At 37.2% G+C, this 21,632-nt stretch overlaps 1 protein-coding gene across 1 annotated transcript; it reads right to left on the bottom strand.

Annotated features, from left to right (window-relative positions):
* On the bottom strand, positions 12,232 to 20,606 carry LOC105162205 (membrane-associated progesterone-binding protein 4). The gene is made up of 8 exons (XM_011080177.2): positions 20,402 to 20,606; positions 20,229 to 20,305; positions 20,009 to 20,080; positions 16,139 to 16,176; positions 14,082 to 14,125; positions 13,607 to 13,653; positions 12,755 to 12,929; positions 12,232 to 12,516 (listed from the first exon to the last, which is right to left on the bottom strand). Exons 1-8 carry the CDS (start codon positions 20,504 to 20,506, stop codon positions 12,349 to 12,351), a joined length of 726 nt encoding a protein of 241 aa, XP_011078479.1. The 5' UTR covers positions 20,507 to 20,606; the 3' UTR covers positions 12,232 to 12,348.

Raw genomic sequence — 21,632 nt, 5'->3', positions numbered from 1 at the left:
GTTGTCTACTTTATGCAAAGATACTGGTGCAAACAGTGTTGAGAATTCCAGAAATTAAACTTGCCGTCTCATTTTCTGCCACTATAGTTTTCATTCGACTTTGAGACGCATTTTCAAAAGTCAAACAGTTGTCATTTTGAATTAATTTTATATGAAATTAAAACTCTTCGACTCAAGTTTCATATGGTCCATATTTCATGTGCATTGGAAATTTATGTGGAAAGGTATGACATTTAGAGCCCTTCATGCCACAACAGTAAATGATGTTAGAATTTTATTTTTTGCATCTACTTTGTGTACGAATTTTCATGCTTATTAGTTGATGTTTAGGCCTATAAAATGGCTTGTAATATGATGATGCTAAAATGAATAGAGAGGTATAATTTAGAGTACAAAAAAAGGCCTAAGTTTTCCTCCTCTTCTCTTCCTTCAAAAATATTGTTATACAATTATCCAACCATAGCTTCCAACAAAGTGGTATCAAGAGCTTTGTTAAAAATGACCACCAAAACTCCATCGATCTCCTTCCAATACCCAACTCTTACTAAAACCAATTATTATGGATGCTTAATTAGAATGAAATCAATTCTTGGTGCTCATGGCTTGTGGAATATTGTTGAGATCGGTTATGATAAACCCGTCGATGAAGGTGCTCTTTCTATAGCCGAACTAGTCGCCTTATAGAAAGGAGGAGTGGAGATCAAAGTGCTCTCAGCATCATCCATCAAGGATTGGATGATGAGATGTTTGTGGAAATCGCCAATGAGTCACAAGCCAAGAATGCATGAGACATTCTAAAGAATAGTTGATAAAATGAAGAAGGTACGACTTCAAACTCTAAGGGCTGAGTTTGAGTGACTTTTGATGAAGGAGAATGAATCTATTTCTGATTATTTCACTCGAGTTTTATTGGTGGTGAACCAAATAAAGCAGCTCCATGAGAAATTGACGGATGTAAGAGTACTAGAGAAAATGCTACGCTCTCTAAATGCAAAATCCAATCATGTGACGGTAGCTATCAAAGAGGCTAAGGACATTGAATCCATGTCCATTGATGAGCTAAATGGATCGTTAGTAGCTAATGAAGAAAAATTGAAAAGAAGTCATCAAGTGCAGGTGGAGCAAGTCTTGCAAGCAAAACCTGCATTTAGTCCTAAAGGAAATGCTTCAAAAAGAGGAGGAAGAAGTCAAGCTCGTGGTAGAGGCCGAGGTCGTTGGCATAGCTGAGTTCGTGGTCAATGAAGAGGAGAAAGTAGAGACTAAGGAAAACGTGAACAAAATCCACCCCAAGACGGTGCAAATAGAAATTTTCAAAGAGATCGTGGTTGAGGAAGAAACAACAACAATTAGAGAAAAAATTATCAAAGTCATGTTGAATGCTTTGCATGTGGACGAACCAGACACTTTTTACCGGAGTGTCAATCTAAAACTCATGCTAAAGAGACAAACATTGATGAGTGTAAGGAAGAAGAAGGTGACGCCCTCTTGCTTTCTCAAAAGGAGGGTACCATGAAAAATAATATCACATGGTACCTTGACAATAGTGCAAGCAACCACATGATCGGAGATACAACAATTAGACACAAAAGTAATCGGTGACGTATAAGCTCGTTGGACCCATGCTAAAATCACACGCATTAAGTGACACCGTCTACAAAACTTTGAATTAAAGATAGGAGTTATCATGAAAACCCCCAGCAACCCCTCAAATAAACAAAAAAAGTCGTGGAGACACCTGGCAACAATCAGCCTTTGCAGGTCATTGCCGGAACTTCTCTGACCTTGATTGGTGGAGGATCCGCCCCATCCCTCCCTATGTCAATTCCACCCTCCAGAGTGGTATACCCTATGGTTGATCTTCCAAGACGAAGTAGCACCTCAAACACCACTTCAGCAGAGATTTCTCCAGCCTTGTTAGGTGCAATCTAGCGGGTGGTCGCGGCAGCAATTCAGGAGCAGATGATTGTGCATGTTCTTACCCCCCGGGCTCTTGCAATGAAAGCAGGCATCCCTAAAGAAGGAATAGAAGGAGACCTAGCTGAATGAGACACCCACATATCCAGAACCCAATTGGTTAAGAGACAGGGGCCCCCTCCAGTGGTCCCCCAAGAGGTCCCAGACAAGGATTAACACAACTAAAATGCCTCCAACACCAGATTGCAGGCACCTCCCAGGATGAGCAGCAAGGTGTTCCCTTCACAAAAGCAATAATGGAGGACGAACTTCTAGCAAATTGTCGGATCCTAACTATCACTGAATACAACGGGACGATCGATCATCAAGAGCATCTTTCACGTTTTCAGAATGCAGCTCTTTTACATAGGTACACAAATGAAATCAAGTGTAGCATTTTTGTTACCACCTTTGCCAGGGCCACACAACAATGGTTCAATCAGTTGCCCGTTGGGAGTGATAGAAAGTTTTCAAGAACTTCGATCTTTCTTTTTGCACCAATTCACTAACAGTTGGAAGCTTCGAGAGACGGAGCTCATCCTTTTTGCCATACACTAAGAAGACAACGAATTGTTGAAGGAGTACTCGCTGAGATTCAATGCTAGAGCGTTGGAGTACCCTCCGCCACTTAAGAAGTAAAGGCTGGTGCTTTCTCACAATGACTTTTGGATGGGGACTTCTTCAAGTCCCTGGCCCAGAAACTCGTCTCCAAGTTCGATGCCCTCCTAGATCATGCAGAAAAATATATCAACATGGAGGATGCCTAAGCTACTAAGAAGGAAAGTCAAGGAGAAAAAAGGAAAGAAGCTAGGGAGGAAGCCCCTCCAAGAAGCTCTGAACTGATTTTAGGGATAAGAAGACACCCTTACAGACGGTTAACACAGTGTAAACCCGCTTAACGGTACCTATCACTCAAGTCCTTATGGCGGTCGAAGGGAAATGCCTACTAGCTTGCCTCAAGTCATGGAGAGAGCCCCCACGTCCTAAGTCTAACAAATTATGTCGTTTCCATAATGATTACAGTCACACCACTAAAGAATGTCAACATCTGAAGAATGAGATAGAAAGATTTATCCAAAATGAATATTTGTAGGAGTACATTAGTTGGGAAAAAGCTCGAGGAGCAGGGCTATATCGGAAGCAACAAACAGACAAAGGGAAGAAAGCGAAAGTCTCCAGCACCGAATCTCTCCCAAGCGAAGAGCATAGAAATTCATTTGGGGGGAGAGATAAGGCTAATAACCTTCCTCGAAAAGGAGATATCCAAATGATTGTAGGAGGTCCAAGTGGAGGTGACTCCCACCAGGCTAGAAAGGCTCAATTCAAAGAGGTGCATGGCATAACTATAAAAGAAATATAGGATGTTGGGGCGATGGACAACACCCCCCTCATCCAGTTCGGAGGAGTAGAACAGTCGGGCCCCAAAAGCTCTCATAATAATGCTCTAGTAATCAGGATATTATTAGCCAACTATGAAGTATGGCGCATCTTCATAGATTCGGGATGTTCCGCGGACATATTATTCGGAGAAGCATATCATCAAATACAATTAGGGGACACCCCCCTGAAAAAGGTGAACACCTCCCTATACGATTTCGCGGGTGAAATAGTCCACCCTCGGGGTATGGTTTCACTCCTATTGACTCTAAGTACTGGAACTACTCGTAAGACTTGTCCGTTGAAATTTTTAGTGATGGATACAGCCTCAGCCTACAATGTCATTTTTGGGAGACCCACCCTCCACGCTTTTTAAGCTGTAAATCTCACATACCATAATAAAATTCAAGTTTCCTACATCTGGAGTCGTGGGAAAAGTACAAGGACACCCCTCCAATTTCACAAATGCTATGTGGAAGTTGTATGCAAAGAACAGAAAAGAAACAATGATGAAATGCTTAAGGAGGCACCCCCAAGCAAACGAGAGAATGGGACTATAGAAGATAAAGAAAGTGAGGGGATGTCCCCCAAGGTTTAGCATGCTGAGGAATTAATAAATATTGAACTCATATTCATAGATCTAAAAAAAATTACATAAATCAGTTCTCAGATGAAAGGCGTAGTACGTGAAGAAATAATTCAATGTTTGCAAGTACCTCCCCCCCCCCCCCCCCCCCCCCAACAAAAAACATAGAAGGGATCGACCCGAATGTCATACCCATCACCTTAATATAGACCCATGCATCAAGTGCGAAACAAAATGCCAGAAGCACTCCTCCCTGAAATAAAATGCACGAAAATTGGTTAGCAAATGTGAGAAGTGTCAGAAGCACTCCTCCCGCATACATCAACCTGCAGAACCCCTCACAACCATGCTGTCACCTTTTCCTACCGCACAATAGAGAACAGATATTGTGGGACATTTCCCCTAGCTCCCCATCAAAGAAAATTTCTTCTAGTAGCCATCGACTATTTTACCAAATTGGTAGAAGCTGAGCCACTCGCCCATATCATAGAAATAGAGGTAATGAAATTTATATGGAAGAATATTATCTGTCGATTTGGACTCCCTCAAGAAATAATCTCAGACAATGACCGAAAGTTCCAAGGTCATAAAATACAAGATTGGTATAAAGGACAACATATTAGACAAAGATTCACATCAGTAGCACACTCGAGTCCAATGAGCAAGTGGAGGTCACTAATTGAATTCTCATTCAAGGAATTAAAAGAAGACTAGAACGAGTTGGTGGAAATTGGACAAAAAAATTAACTAGTATTTAATGGGCATACCAAACGATCCCCCGAGGGTCTACACAAGAGAGTCCCTTTACAATGGTTTATGGAATTGAGACGATTATCCCTACAGAATTAGGGGTACCTTCTCACAGAATTTTGCACTTTCTGAAGAAAATAATACTGAGTTGCTAAAAGGGAGCCTGGATTTTATTGAAGAATTGAGAGAGAAAGCTTTTTTTCGCATTCGGAGATACAAGAACACTATGCTTAATGCCCACACCAGAAGACTAAAAATACGAAGTTTCCAAGTCAAAAATCTAGTATTGAGAAGTGTGGCTACAATGAAACCAGTGGAAAAACTAGACCCTATTTGGGAGGACACTTTAAAGTTACAAGGGTAATAGGAAGAGGATCATATGAATTAGAAGATCTTGAGGGAAGTCCACTATCACGTCTTTGCAACATACACAACCTCAATGCATGAAAGAGGGCATCCCCTTCGCGTTCAATGAGTATTTCTAAAGGACTCCCTCTAACTACGTCCTCCTGAAGGACATCCTTCAATAAGTCGTCCTAAAGGACTCCATCTAAATACATCTTGAAGGACATCCTCCAATAAGTCTTCCTCAATGACTCCCTCTAAGAGGTCTTCACAAACAAACATCAAAAGTCAGATCATCATTGGCGAACGAATATTCTATGAGAATTCCACACTGTTGGGGGCAGCCCACATAAATGTATGTCTTCTTACATTTTTTATTAGGGCGAGGCATAAATGCAACATAGGAGTAAGCCCTACTAAAATTCATAGACGCCTCCATCATTGGTGGAGCCTCCGAGGTTCCCATTTTAAGCCCTCATATGCCTCTCATCCATTTCTCTTCATTTAAGTACATTTCGTAATAAATATGAACAGTAACTCCATTTTTCAGAACATAGGTTACAAGAAAGGCAAAGGGGTATCCCCCAAGATAAGTCTACGTCATGTCATGCCACTTCAAGCAAAGTCTAAGAATTCCATCAGTCAGGGAGGCAATGCAAGCATCATGATGAACATTAAGCAAAGCAAAGGGCATTGCATTATGACCCCAGACCTAAAATTAAAGCCGGGGCAGGGCAAAAATAGCGCATCCAACAAAAGAGAATGTAAATTGTCTCATCCACGTTACCAATGGGGGAAAGGAGCAGACCAGAAAAATTAAATTATTTCCAACCAACACAAAGAACGAGAAAATCATACTACATCATCATTTGTCTTCCTTTTCCTTCTCAAGGGGGTTATCAGGTGCAGCCACAGGAGTAGTAGGGGGTTTTCCATCATCGGCCAAGGGACTTCTTCTTCCTTCGATTCAGGGGCGCCTACACCCAAGATGTCCCCTGTTGTTGCTTCAATGGGGGGACTCCTTACTTCTACCTCGCCCTCCCTTAGCAGATGATCTAAGTCTCCTTCTACAAAATCTTGCAGAATTAGTATAAAGGGGAATGAAGTATAATTAGAGGATGAAGGAAGAAAACAAACCTAAATCAAGGGAGGCTCTCATTTCTGGGAATGGAAGGATCTGTGGAGGGATCGGGCGAATTGTACAAGGCGATTGCAAGGTCGAGAAAGGTAGGCACTTCTCCTAAAGGGGACTGCCTTTGAGCCTGGAATTATTCCTTGCAAGCCATGACGTCATGTTCAAAGTAAGGCCCGATTCTCTTGGCCACTTGCTGCTGGTAGCCCTCGGATTTTTTGAACTCCTTGAGGCGGCTTTCCCAGTAAGCTTCCAAGTAACTCTTGCCCTCCTCTAAGTTGGAAAAATCTAGTACTGCCTTCTTGAGGGCCACCTCGTGGCCAACCACCTTCTTCGCAGCTTCTTTAAGTCCCTCTCTAACTACTAACATCAACTTGTAGCCTCCTCCCTTAACTTCCTCAACTCAGGATTTTCATTTCCTAAGCACTCCACCTTATCCTCCAATTTATGACTTTGGGCATCGGTTGGCGGGATATGGGCAACCCCCTGGTACCTGGAAGAAAGCTCTTCATATATAGAGGTTGCCTGCAGAAAAATGTGGAAGCATAAGAATACCATTTCAAAGGAAAAGAAATGCATCAAGGGGATAATACCTTCAACAGCTAGGAAGCTGCTAACATCTCAAGCTCCCTTCGAGGAAGGGGGGCTAGGAGTTGCTTATCCCTGAAGGACAAGAATCCCCTCCTAAGATCGACCACTACGAGTTTCTTCCCCCTCTCCTGATCCAGGGAGCGACGACTATGAAGGCAGACTGAGGAAGTGCACGAGGATCTAGGAAGGATATCCATCTCTTCTTTGGAGGATGGGAGGCAGATGAGGGACATGAAGCAGGAACCCCCATAGAACCCGTATGAGGCCTTTTGAAGAACTGCAACAGCTGGCCCTGGAGAGAAAGAGGAAGAAGGTCGCTTTCCCTTTGACTTACTGGAAGCGGGGGCCCTCTTTAAAGATCTTGGAGTAGGGGTCCCCCCAACGCGGCCTCCCAAACAGGATCTCTCATAAGCTTGCTGAACATGATGTTTTCTTCTAATACAAAGAAAAATTAACTGTTTTGCCCCCACATGCACAAGAGGCGAGGTTTGTTGAACCCATTGACTAGGGATAGACCAAGTCACACTCCAAAGATTATAATACATAATTGTAGAATTAATTGATAGATTCTTATAAAATTTAATAATTAGTAAATATTTATAGGTCCTAATTGGAATATAATAAAACTTGAACGGATTAAATTGGAGTTCGTTATAACATTTGGGGGCAACTTATATTAATTAAGAAAATTTAGGAAGGACGTAATGAGTATTTTGAGAAAAATTTAAATTAAATTATATATATATATATATATGAAAGTAGCATAAATTGCTGGATGATGGTAGATGGGCACTTGTCCCCAATTCTTTTTTATGCATATACATGCTATAGTTGGGGAAGTGGCCCATTTGTGTATACATATATATATAATATAAGTATATATAATAAAGGTGTAAGAGGTGCGAAAAAGAACAAATCTTTGTTTCCTTCAGTTTACAAACAGCAGAGGCGATTTCTTTCGCGATGGTTAATCCACACTAATAGGTGAGTAATTAATGTATTAAAATTATTATTTATTTAGTGTGTTTACTAAATGCAATTCTACTATTCAATTTAATGTTTAATAGAAAAATTTTATGTGTTTGGCTATTTAAATTAGTTTTGAATTAAATATTAAATCGGATATAAAAATGATATCGTTGGTTAATTAGATTATTAAATTTGTTAGATTTAAATATTACTATAGTCGAAATTGTTAACCAAATACGCAATTCTACGTATTGTTATTTAATTAAATTATATAATAGCGAGAAATTAATAGAAAATTTATAGAAATATTTTAAAAATTATACTTAATAAATGTTATGTTAATAAAGAGGAAAAATGAAGTTTTTAATGATAATTTAATTTAAGGATGTTATTAAAAATGATAGTTATAAATATATAGGGGGTCTAATTAAATGTGTTCCTATGAATTACTTGATAAATTATAAATATCTTTATGAGGCCTAGAGTGTCTAGTTACTAAGAAGAACTAGAACGAAGATTTGTATTTCGATAGAAATGAAATATTAAAGAATTATTAGAAATTGTACGAATAATATTTAATATTATATTTAAAAAAATTATGAAATTCTTGATATATTAATTGTATGTGGTATAGCTCATTATAGGATACGGAGGTAAGGTGAAAGGACTGACAATTATCGATTGAGTAGATAAAAGCGTTGTGAAGTCGAGGTAAGTAAATAATTAGTATTATTTATGTATATTTCTTTATTTGTGGTATTACTGTTATATAAATTTGTGGTTCATGCTGAAGTTGATTTATCTGAAATTATATGAGTGGTGAATGATTTAATTTGATGACGATATTGTATACGTGGAACGAGGAAATACGTTGAGATATTATGTTTGTTTTTTGATATGTTGTGGATGTCTGAAAATGAAAATGTGTTGATATATTATTTTACGTTACTAGTTTCTTACAAGAATGGTGATATGTGGAAATGAGGGACTGGTAGAAATTGAATATAATTGTGGTGTGAATACCCCTTGATGTGTTGAAAAGCCTGTAAGGCGAAATGAAATAAAAAGAGCTTTGATGCGATATGAGAAAGAAATGATATGAAAGGAGCGATGTTGCGATATGAAAAAAGATGTGATATGAAAAGAGCGATACTGCGAAATAAAAGAGCTATGATGCAAATTGAAAGAGCTATGATGCGAAATAAGATTGATGAGCCAGCTTTCAAGGGGATTCACTTGAATTTATATAATGGTGAGATTGAGTTGACGGGAAAAACACGATACCACCTTCTGCTAAGCAAACTAGAAAAAAGAAAGTTTAATTAATTATCTTATTGTGAGATAGCTATGTGGTGTACTACAGCTGATTATGTTAGAATTAAATTGACTGTATTTAATGCATGTTGCCTACTTATTCTGTTTGGGCTGTGGTTTGATGTACATATATAGATATGACTGGTTATTTACTTACTAAGTAGCAAGCTCATTCCTCTGCTGGCATTTTCTTTCATGAGTAGACTTTGAGGTGTCTATCTGTTGAAGACTAGGCCTACACACTATACTCAAGCAGGTCAGGCCAGTATGCAGTTTTCTCCTCTTTGTCAGTTAGAGTACAAATCGTATTTTGTTTGTATAAAGAGAACGTAAGAGTGGGGATTACTTGTGATGGATTACTTGCGGTGTTTGATATGTATATATGATGTTGTGGGTTGATTATGCTTGTTATGACATTTGGATTACGTATGCATATTGGTTAGATGATTATGTGCATTTATATATATAAACACAGGGATTACTTTAAGTATGACGTTTAGGGAAGATATAGCCCTAGTAACGTTAGAGAATGCTACATGGGGGGACATAAAAAAAAACTGCTTTTTCAGTGTTTAGAGGGATCCAGAGTCAGTAAGAAGGGCATCCCCTTGTGGAGAACAAAATAAAATAAACCTTTTTTAGGTTGTTTAAGGCGATAACATTTAGCAAAAACATATGTTGTTACAGGTGACCCATGGAAACAAAAAAACCATAAAAAAATCGGCCAAAACCATAAAAGAATTGGGGACTAACTAATTCAAAGGAACGTGAAATAGACGAGCAACCTCAAAATAAATAAGGGGGACGGAAAAATGCAAACCTGAACATAGCTCGGCAGTAAAAAACACAAACAATTTAGGGGAGGATGAAACGGACGACTCGTAGAGGAAGGAGTATACAGCGTAAAGGAAGAATGAATGTGAAACTCTTGGAGTAGCTATCTATAGAGGAGGTTTTCGAAGTAGAGGACGCCCAATCTATCGATGACTGAGGCACCCTCTCCTCTTCCTCCTCCTGATGGGAGAAGACCCCTCACCTCATTTTCCCTTACCTCCTCTTCAGAATCCTCATCTATTAGTACCGTGCAATAGTCGTCGCCTATCGCAAGCTCCTCTTCCTCCAACCACTGGTAAATCAAGACAAGACAGGGCTAGTCCTCCTTGAAGTGGCCTTGGAGGGATCATCACTCAGGAAGGTCTCCTTGAGAAAACGACGAACTCACTGGAAGAAGACATGGAGAAAGATTAATCTTGGAAAAGTAATAAAAGAAGAAAATATTTACTGGAGATGGTGAAAAACTCTTGTGCTACAAGAAAAAGGAATTTGTGGAAGGGAAAAGTGAAGACATGTTGCATCCTAGTCGAGATGAGGGGGGTTAAGCCCACGACCCGCTTGTAACTGCATGTGAGTGGATGGTCACCAAGCGCATGGGTGGGCGATTACCAAAACGTCACTCCTCCACACAGCAGATAATTATGGCCATCAAATCAAACTAACAAAAAAGTGGAATACACTTTCCTGTATTGCAGAAAATGGCAAAATGAACAGGCGCCAAAAATGTCGAAGACAGATCCCCTTTTTTGGCGCTACAAGGGCTCCTACTCTAAGAAGTTAGGGGCCTCCTAATAGTGGGAAAAACTAAATGATGTGTGAGGCCCAAGAGAGACTTGGCCCAAACGAAGTTAAGAGCCCAAGTTGAGCCCATGCGCCTAAGAGGAGGTAGCCCACCAAGAAGAACTCCAAATTCGGCCCAAGAAGGAAGCCCAGTAGAACACTCTTTAAACCGTAGGCCCACACATAAGGCCCAATTAGGACAGCTCAGGAGAAAGTAGGACCCCTCAAAACTCAAGACTCGTAAACCTAAACAGACTCCCCATAGAATAGGAGTTCTCCCATGCGAGTTCTCCCCCAGACAAAAACGTGTTGTTTAGCCAGATAAAGTTGAACCACTCTTTATCCACACATTTTTTTGCCCTTCTTTCCCCGATTAATGGTAGTATGCAGAGTCCAAACAAAGGGGGACACCCCCCCCCCATATGTAAAGGTGCAGTCCCCCCAAAGGGGACATCTAACACGATCTAAAAAGTCGCTTTCTACTCTTGCTTTGGCTATCAACTTGCATTCTGACCATAATTTTTCCATGAATTTCTTGCTTATATCTTTTCTCATTATGATTTTGCAATTATTTATTTCTAAATTCAAGACTAACTTGGGCGTCCAAGTGCTAACATGTTGTTTTACAGGTTCCGTTTCTCAAGCTCTTTTGCATGATCCGCCCAAATCCACCACCGAAGTCCAAACTCGTTAAACCCATGCTAAATCACACGCATCAAATATGTACCTAAATAATATTTATAAATATAAAAATAAAAAGATGATCCTGACCTCATTGAACATAAAGAATCAAGCTTGAGCTCGAATGCAACACGGCACGTGAGCTTGACTCATCTTAATAATCCAAATTGAAGTGAGAAAGTAAATATATTTTTTAAATCCAAATTAAGGACATAGACCTATGTATATTAATGCGTAGAAACCCAATTCAGACTCAATCTATATTTTCTTAATGAACCTGGGCCTGAGTCTAATAATATTCCTTTAGATCTGACTATGAGTCTTTAAATTAATTTATGAGTCTGAATAGAATCTTACCATTCTACTTCACACCCCTATGTAGATACAATCATGGGCTGTATAAAAATAAAATAAACAAAAATTAGCTAGAATAGTTTGGGATATCAACTCTAATCAACCAACGTAAATGGGCCCTAATTACGAATTAATCCTATCTCATTCAATTCAGAATTTAATCACATTTTAATCAATCCCATCATTATAAGAAAGCGGGCCGGAATAAATAAGGGACAAGTCTTATTCAATAATTCTATCACATTTAATCCCAGACAGCCATTATCCAAGCCCGAAGAGTAAATGGCCCCTGGAAAACATTCCAGCAAAGGAGCTTGCAGTTCGTTGCAACATCACTAATCTGTCTCACTCTATCTAGTTTTTGTTTGAATTCGGATCTGCTGGGGGCATGGATGGGGGATTTCTTCAAATTCAAATGATTGAATGATGTCTAGAAATCCAAGGCCCAAAATATAGTCTGAATGAATACAAATGTGCAAAATAAAAGCTGAAGATTTTGGATGTTACATGGATACTGAAATTGTCCTCTTTAGTGGGAGATGTGCATCACTAGATTATAATCTGCTTAGCAGGCAATTAATTTTGTTTTCATTCTGTGATAAAATAAATTAAGCAAGAATTCAAGATCATCTACAATAGGTTCGACATAGTTTTGCAACCGAATATAGACGTAGAACTATTACTATAATCGGCATCTATTGGCAAAGTAATCACATCCATCATAAACTTCCAAACCTGCCTGGCCCAGTTGATCTTCTTGGAAGCAAGCACAGCGCTTGCTCATTTTCCCAGTCAGAGCTATTTCTAGAGGTCTTTGAACTAATCTTGGATAGCCTTTGTCACACCATACCTGAAACAAACCGTTCAAGCTTTGCTGCAACCCATAGTATTTATGACAGGAAAACAAATAGAAGTTTGACAAATACTACATATCTTTGCAGCTACACCTGTGCTCAAATACTCACGAGGCATTTGATTGAGTTAATAGATGTTGCATTTTAGAAGGCAATAAAAAGAAGACTGCTTGGCTATTTCCACCAACCCTAAGTTGCCAAAATATTTAACATTTTCAGTAAGTGAAGTGATACCTCTGAACCCTCTTCCTGGCTCCATTTTGAATTACAGCTGGCTAGTTTAGCTTCTTCTTTCTTCTGTTTCTCAAGCAGCTGTGCACCTCTAGCTGCTTTAGCTTCGACCCCTTTCAAGTACTTTGTCGGGTTTCCTTCATTGTCATAATAGCGACCTACTAACTTGCCCACAAATCTGTGAATATAAGTAGAGTACATTAAAGAAATCATTTTCTTGATCATAATCTGGATTAAATGAACTTGTTGACTAAAAGGAGTGTTGAAAGCCACATATCATGTTGATACTTTTTATTACGCAAAAGCATCAGCTGGCTGAAAAGAGTGCAAGAATCATATGCTACAAGCTGTTCATGTCTACCTATGCTGCAATAAAAAATGATGCAACATTCATTTCATGAGTGCAATCTGGGAAAAAGTTTACAATTTTATTCCTTGGAGACAACTCGCCGAACAACTTCCAAAAAATTGGATGAGCTTTTGAATGGATGTTTGCTTATATTATGTTATACCGCCTTCCAAGAGGAATTTCTGAAAGAGGCTTTGATTGGTCCTTTGAGAGGATTATTACAATGACTGCATTACTTTGTAGCCCCTCTGATCAAAGCTAATTAATCTTCCATCCATGAGCACAGAAACATGACACAATCAATTATTATGCACACAAAATCGAGTATAAATACATGAGTCATGATACAATCAATTATACATGAACAAACTCAATCATTATATTATCCCAGGAGACTACTTCTATTGACTTTTTTTCTTGGACAATTTTACCTTGCAGATCTTAACTATTTATATCACCAAGTCGCTGATGATTTAAAATAACAAATAAAGATATTACTCACATACATGTATGTTCTGATGTAGAAATCTCGCCATTCAACGATGCTTTTCACCTACGGATATTAATTACATAGACGTTTCCAATTATAATAAGAGCAATAAGTACCCAGAGAAAGAAAACAAGTTTAAGAAACATGAAGCAAAGGAAAACCCAGATTCATTAGATATGGAGGGCTAAATCAGGACAGTGGTTAATGTGCGTCCATATTCAAGTATTTCCTGAAAGTGGTTCAAGAGCAAGCACGAAAGGAGTGACATAGATCAGAATGTGGTGGGTGTTTTTATGGTGATTACTTTAACAGTGGAATACTTGAATGAAAACCTTGAGTTCCTTTTCAGAGAGATCAGAAAGCTAGTAGACACTTGGATAAAAACGCACTTTATGTGTTGAGATTTGACCATGTGTATTATGTCAATATGGATTCGAAGCACCAGATAAAGCAAACAATATAACTAATATGATAAAACAAAAGGAAATTACCTCAGTGCTAGACAAACCATGCAGGTTATCTGTAAGTCCCTCACCTGCAAAGATAAACATGAGATGTCCAGCAAACTAAAGTTAATTATTCGACCCAGTAAGCTCATGCTTTTAGCTATGTAATCTATTTAGTTACCGAAACAAACAACAAATGTATTGATTTCGGCAGAAGTATTAGACATCAAGCACTTCGGAAGGAATTCCACAGGGACCAATAACAGAAACAAATAATAAAGTATGTTTCATGCAAGATGACGTAGGCACACAGGTGGAGAAATGTTTCCTCCTTTCACATTTAAGTTGCTATTACTACTACTACTACTACTGTTATTGTCATGTCTCCGACTACTGTTGCTGCTGCTACTTTTAGCATCACCGACACAAATGATAGATTATGTTTCATGTAAGATGACGTAGGCACACAGGTTGAGAAATGTTTCCTCCTTTCACATTTAAGTTGCTATTACTACTACTACTACTCTTATTGTCATGTGTCCGACTACTGTTGCTGCTGCTACTTTTATCATCACCGACATGTCACCAATATTATTTGTTTGTCGATGGCTTCCTGCATGAGTGGTGGAATTGTTAAGCAAAGAATATAGGTGGATCAAACACTTGACAACAGCAAAAGCATACCCAATATCTCTAATCACTTCTGCATAATCCCTCTGAGTAATGTCCATGAAATCTAGAAGGCAATATAGTTAGAAGATCTTTATAGACATCACTATTATACTCATATGGACCAACTCTTTCACTATCCAGGTTGGCTGGCTAAGTTTTAGCTCAGTAGCAAGTCGTGCAAGATCTGCTAGCAACTGTCATTCCGAAATTATAAATTATCATTATAATTTTTCAGAAAACATTCTTAATCTTGAAAGCAAAAACATAAAAGCAGGTCAAAGTTATTATGAAGCTAACTCATAGCCTATTCCATTAATTCCCCAGATGGATGGAGTTCCAATAAAGTAACAACAGATCCAGAGTTAGAATTTAGGAAGTAGTTAGTTTCATCAGGGGATCTGTCCAAGAAAGGTTAGCTTCTGACATTTTATGAAGAACTACTGCGAGCTTAGAACTGGCATAAAATGTATCAGAAGATGGAAGAAAGGCTTCAGGTTTGGCTGCCGTGATCCAGAGAAAAAATTATGTGAAGAACCATAATGGAAGGAGAATCACTTGGGTCATACTGAGATAGCCTGCCTTTTTTTGACCACCCACTAAGAAACCTAATTGAAACCCTAAATCTATACTCGCACTCAGCACCAACATGTCACAATGCGACTTATTTCAGCAAAAATAAGCTTAGTCATTCATGAAATAAAAGAGAGATTAAAAGCTGGTAGCTGGAAACTGACATATATCCACTGCACAGTCTAACATCAAGACATTTCCTAGGACCCAACAACTTAAACCTACTAAATTACCTACTAAATTAATGAGCCTTTGAAAGTATATCTTTTTCTCCACGCATGCAATAAATATTGCATAGAATACATAGTTGCATTGAATAAATGCTTGAGAGCACTTCATATGTGTTGCTAACATTTGGTGTATATTGAGAAAAGAAATGGATAAAGAGAATTCACCACTTATTTGTTCATGCAAGTAGATTTTGAGGAAGGGAAGGATGAGGAAAAGAAAATGGATCAAAGTTTTCACTATTGCTTTTGTACAGGTCTCACTTCCCATCTTTTCCTTTCGGCACCATCATAATCAAGCCTCAATATTACTTATTACATCAATTACCTTTTAACTGTTTGTCCTTTTCACTTTATATCCATGTCTAACATAAATGCCCACTGCCTAAGGCTGCCTAATCATAAATTTAAGTTAACTAAACATATATGCCTATTGCTTAAGGTTAATCATAAATTTAACTGATTTAAAGTAATCTTGTCAGATAATGGAATTACAGTTTTGGAGAAGGAGAAAATAATAAAATTCTAATAGCAACATGAATCTACTCCTGAGCCTACTATATGCCGTTGCGAATATAACAGAGGAAATGGAACACGAGTAGCAGAGTTGAGAAGGATGAGTGAAGCTATTACCAGTAAAATTTCCAGAGACAAATGCACGAGAGGCATCTCTAAGCGAACAGCAACAGATCAAAATACAAAACAGGAGTCAGTAACTTCATATCTACTAAACTTGACACAAGAATGACAGTTCTGCCACATAAATTGAATATTAGTATGAATTACTGTTAGTAATAATGTCAAGTTTATGTACTGTAAGGATACAGCTAACAGCTGGTAAGTAGTACCCACACCAGAATTATTAGAATCGTATATAGGCTGTCAAACTAGACACACGGATACTAAACTCACAAGCATAGGCATTTAAGGAACATGAATAGACAAAAGAAACCATATGAATAGCGGCATTCTTTAACTAATTCTGACTTCTACTCATGCCTAGTTATTGTCCCATGATCATCATTAGTGTTTTCCAGAAAGTAGTCCAAATTATAACCGCAGTTTGTGTAACTCGCTTGTGCTTATCACTATGCTTTGATACATTTCCTGAAGAAAATGTCTGTACTTACTCAACCTCTTCTAACTGCTCCAATACTTGCTTATAACAAAAGTATTTGGTTCCACCTCTCAACTAATAAGTCCATCTACGGGATAAGCCCTAAATAGATGGGCTTTAGAAGAAGTTGCCAAATTTTTATAAAGATGCACTTCATTACCCATAAGATAGAAGTGCAATAAAAGACACATATGTTCTCATCTTCAAAGCAGACTTCTATATATATGATTTACTCAGAAAACCCTTATAAGTAACCACCAAAGAAATAATAATTTTTACAAATGAACTTTCATGTTTTTAACTCCATTTGGATGAGTTTCCAAACATCCTCTTATGTTCTGAATTAAATACTAATAAATTGTGCATAGAGATGACAGTAATGAAATATGTTCAAGAGTTAATCTTAAATTAGTTCCACATCATAGAACTAGTCAGCTGGGACTTCTTTTAGTATGCACTAAAGGAGGATTTAATATCATAAACCTCCATGTATTATACATTGCATATATGTGAGTTCGTGTTAGAAGAAGAAATAATTGAACTACCCTAACAAGAAATTCCCTAAGGTTGCATTTGGATTGAAGGAAATAACAAATCTTTTAAATATGTTTGGATTCATAATTCTAAATGTAAAGGATTTTAAATCCTTCCATTTTAAATTTGAACTATGCTTTTATGAATATGGATGGTTTTAAAATTTCTTTCAAATTGAGTAATTTGAAATCCTTTCTCCAAATCCTTCCTTCAAATCCAAATCCATCAATTCAAATACACCCTAATATATGATTTAATATTCCTAACGCCTTTCAGACAAAAAGAGGCATTTCTTATCTTACCTTATAAACTAGATTTTGTTGGAAAGATCAGACCTACTAATCTAGACCTATGGCTAGAGACCAAGCTATTTTCAAGATTGTAAAAATGAAATTGAACATTTATACTTCAAATCATTAGTAGAAAATTACTAACCTTTGGGTAAACCAACATTAATGTTGAAAATGCAACAAATTTTGAATGAGGTGTTCCTAAGGTTGTTATTATATAAACCTTCGGAAAAAGAATTAAGATGGATTACATACTCAATATAAAGAACAAACTTCCTATTTAGGCTTCATTTATGCAAAAGTCAATAGGAAATGTAGCTTTTAGTAATCCAAATTGCTGAAGACCATTATAGAAAATTCACCTCATTAGAATTTACATATGGAATGCTATGCCAGCTGCTCTTAAAATTGCTCCTTTAGAATTTTAGAATATCATGAACGATAACTTTAATGTTTAAATAGGTTTTATTGGGGGGAATTATGTCAAAACTTGATACGAGATTTGGTTTCTAGTAAATTAAAATTACTAAAAGAGTTATCTTGCTTCGGTGGAGTAACACACTAATGTGCTAAGCAATACGTCATCTGATGCTTTGAACTTGTTAAAATAAAAGGAATCTTGATACAAAGATACAACAGTAAGAAGCTACCATAAGATTTACTTTTCGTGTATGGAACTAAGCTGGAGTTAGCTAATCTGTAGTAATCACGCAAGTTTATCAATTTAATAATGTATAGAAACATTTAAAAGTGACTTGTTAAATGAAAGGTCCTTCTGAAGTAGAGTAGTACAAAAGGGTACATCGAGAAAGGATGTAGATAACTTTAGCACAAAACAAGTTTTTACCAGATGGCATGGCAGTAACCATGTGCGAGCAGTCCTTCCAAGACTTAAAAGAGTGGTTTAGATATTGTTAGCTAATATATCTCATCATGAAACATTGGACGTACAGTTAAACTCTGTGTCGAAGAAGCATAGAAACCCCTTACCTGATTATTACTGAAATCTTGGCTTTTAACAAGTAAAGCATGTCAAGAGGCAAGAACTTCATGGAAAATAAACATATCTATAGGTACGTTAGCATTCAGAATCATCAGCACTTAGTTTAACAATTGTCATTCCTTACGATGGAAGCACTTATGCCAGTGAGCATAAGGAGAAAGGTAGATCGGGGACTACATTTAGAAGCCTCTCTCCTTATTGTGATCTTTCCTTCCAATCTTCCTTTCTCTGCAATCATTACTCTCCATGTAAAGTAGTTCTCCTTAGTAGATATTTTAATTTTAGGGCAAAGTTACACTAATAATCCACTTTTTCTCTCTTCCAGTGACCATGCTTCAGTCCTGATAGTATTATTAGTTGCTTAGTATGTTTCTTCGCAAACTGCGGTAGGAATATCAGCTTAAAAGTGCGCTCAATTTCTTGTTGAATGTTTTCATCTTATGTTGCATGTGAGGACTACTAAGTTTTCTAATCCGTTTCTTATACTCAATTAAAAGGTTCTTTCTATATGTTTTTTAATCATATTGATCTCATCATGATAAAAAATTTTAGAGATATATATGAATTTTATTTTGTGGCCATTATTGGCCAGTATTATCTTTGTGGCTCATGTTATGCAATTAATTTGCATAATAATTGCTAAACACTTGTCTTAGGCTGGTTGTTAGCATCATGAGAAATGCTCCCAACTGTGTCACGCGTAACCATTCAGCAATCATATTAGTTAGAATGAGAATGTTGCATATTATGTGGATGATACCAGTTTCTCTTCCCTTAGGTCGTTTTCTGTGTGCCTGAGCTGTATGCATGTATCTATTCTGCTTTTAACTGTGGAGAGCTGCTTCTCTATCAATTATTAAATATTGCCTTTCCGATATATTTTGCCCGAACCTTAACACGACAGACACGACCCAAGTTTTGATTTTTTCTTCTTTAATTTTATGCAACCACAGAGAGCATGCTAAATATCTACTTGAAATAGAAAGAAACAACTAAAATGGTTAGGATGTTAGTTCTTTCTTTGGCACTCATGTTGTAACAATTTATGATTCTATCATTTTATTGACAGTAGACTCTGCAATGGATGGAACTTATGAACAACTTATTAGCTTGGTTTCCAAAATCTTTCTCAAACTAAGTGGTATCACATCAATTTCTTCTTATAACTTTTGCTAGGGAATATACCGAACATGAATTTTGGAAGAAAGTTTCTATGCGAACTACCTCCCTTTTTTGCAGATGAATTCATTATCATAAGATTATACGGTGTAACTTGTATGCTTATGGTGATCTTGGAGCTAAACTACCAGCTGAAGGCATTACTAATTTTTACTGGGGATTCACATAAAAGACATACTTATCCCTTCCAAACGAAGCAACAGTTGCCTAAATGGTCTTAACCATCAATATTCAAAACCATAAATAGCTCAACCATAATTCTTTCTTTAGCAGACAAATTGTACGATTTCATACATACTACGTGCACAATAAACAAAAGAGATGCATCGAAGTACACATAAATAACTGCACATATTCAAATAAAGGAAAAATGAACAAACCTGCCCGAAAAATGGCTATAGCCTCCTCCGACACCATAATGACTTTTGCCTTTAGTTACATCGAACACTGACCTGATGTAGTAAGGGAAAACGAGGACATCAAAAGCACAAAAAAAATCAAAATATATCAGCCGAAAAGGGGGAAACAATAATCCCATAATGCGTAAAAGTTGGCATAGTCAATAAGCATTCTTCAAAATAAGTAAAAAGAAAGCATTACCCGAGTATACCAAGAAGAATAGGCAACCCAGTATCAGTTCCATTGTACAGAGCTAGTTCCTCTGCAGTAAATAATCTCTGCAAAAACAACAAAAAGATTGAGCTGTGCATCAATCATAGTGATCGAATTACAGCAATAACAACAAAGTATGCAAGAAAAAATGAAAATCACACAGGCAGAGAACGACTGATGGGAGATTTGAGAGAGAAAAACTTGAAGAGCGAGAAAGAGAGAAGAGCCACGCAAATTGGGATCCCTAGAAAAGGGGACCAACGCATCTTATTTTCCAGTTCGTCCAGTCTTTGCCGATCAGTTCGGGGGGAGAGAGGTTTTGGTGGGTGGGGCAGATATATGAGTCGATGACTCAAACTTCAGCCAATGTTTTAAAACCCGATCAGTTTATATAATTGGAAAATTGATCGGTCACGGGTCACTAATTCCACAATTTGGTGAACTCTTTGAATTACTGATTTCAATTATATTATAATAAAAATTAATATATCAAAATATATTAAAATAATAAAAAATTATATTTTATATCAAAATATATTAAAATAATAAAAAATTATAAAAATATAATAAATTTTTAAATTAATGGAAAAATTAAAAATATTCCAAAATTTGATAGTAAAATCACTATATTAAAACTTTTAGGTCAAAACTAAAGATAGAAGAATTACATAAATAATAAAAGTAACAAATTATTTACCACTATAATTAAGTTATAAATAAATTTTATTGGGCAATTCTTAAAATAACATATAAGTTTTATTAATTATGATTTAATTAGCTACTTAGGTAATAATTAGCTACTTAGGTAATTATAGGGGATAAAATTTAATTAGATTATGGGCTTAATGAATTTATTCATTTATTAATATTGATGCGCGAAAAAAACACACGGGTCCAATGGATTTGGAGAATAATTTAAGACACCGAAGCGAATGCGAATCCTAAAGGGAGGCCTGCAAAAAAGGCGTTAGCACTCTAATGCCCAAGTTAGCATTGGATTTGAGATTGACTAAAGCCAAAAAGTATATATATGGGATTGAAAATCGAGATATGGTGAATAAAGTCGGTGAAAGGTATAAGAACACGTGATAATATGATTAGAGAGAGTTTAAGAGATAGGTTAAAAAGTAAGAAAGGTGTTTAGAGAGTGAGAGGGGCGTGAAAGAGGTGTTCGAGGAGTGTCCCTCCTATCGTGTCCTTTCTGGGTGAGGTTCTTCTGGTCATGTGAATATGATTGTGTGAATGAATGTATGGAGGCCAATTTCTCCATCTGGTCGTACATATTTTGACCTTACCCCCTATTCTCCTGTTAGGGATGTCCCTATTTATAGATAACAACAACATTGTTAGAGGAGGTCCTAGATTTTGGGGGATTATGGCTTCAAATGTGTT

The sequence above is a fragment of the Sesamum indicum genome, linkage group LG5 (genome assembly GCF_000512975.1).
Source record: "Sesamum indicum cultivar Zhongzhi No. 13 linkage group LG5, S_indicum_v1.0, whole genome shotgun sequence".
In the NCBI taxonomy this organism is placed as follows: domain Eukaryota; kingdom Viridiplantae; phylum Streptophyta; class Magnoliopsida; order Lamiales; family Pedaliaceae; genus Sesamum; species Sesamum indicum.
The sequence above is the reverse complement of the archived record's forward strand: the minus strand, read 5'-3'. Positions and strand labels throughout refer to the sequence as shown.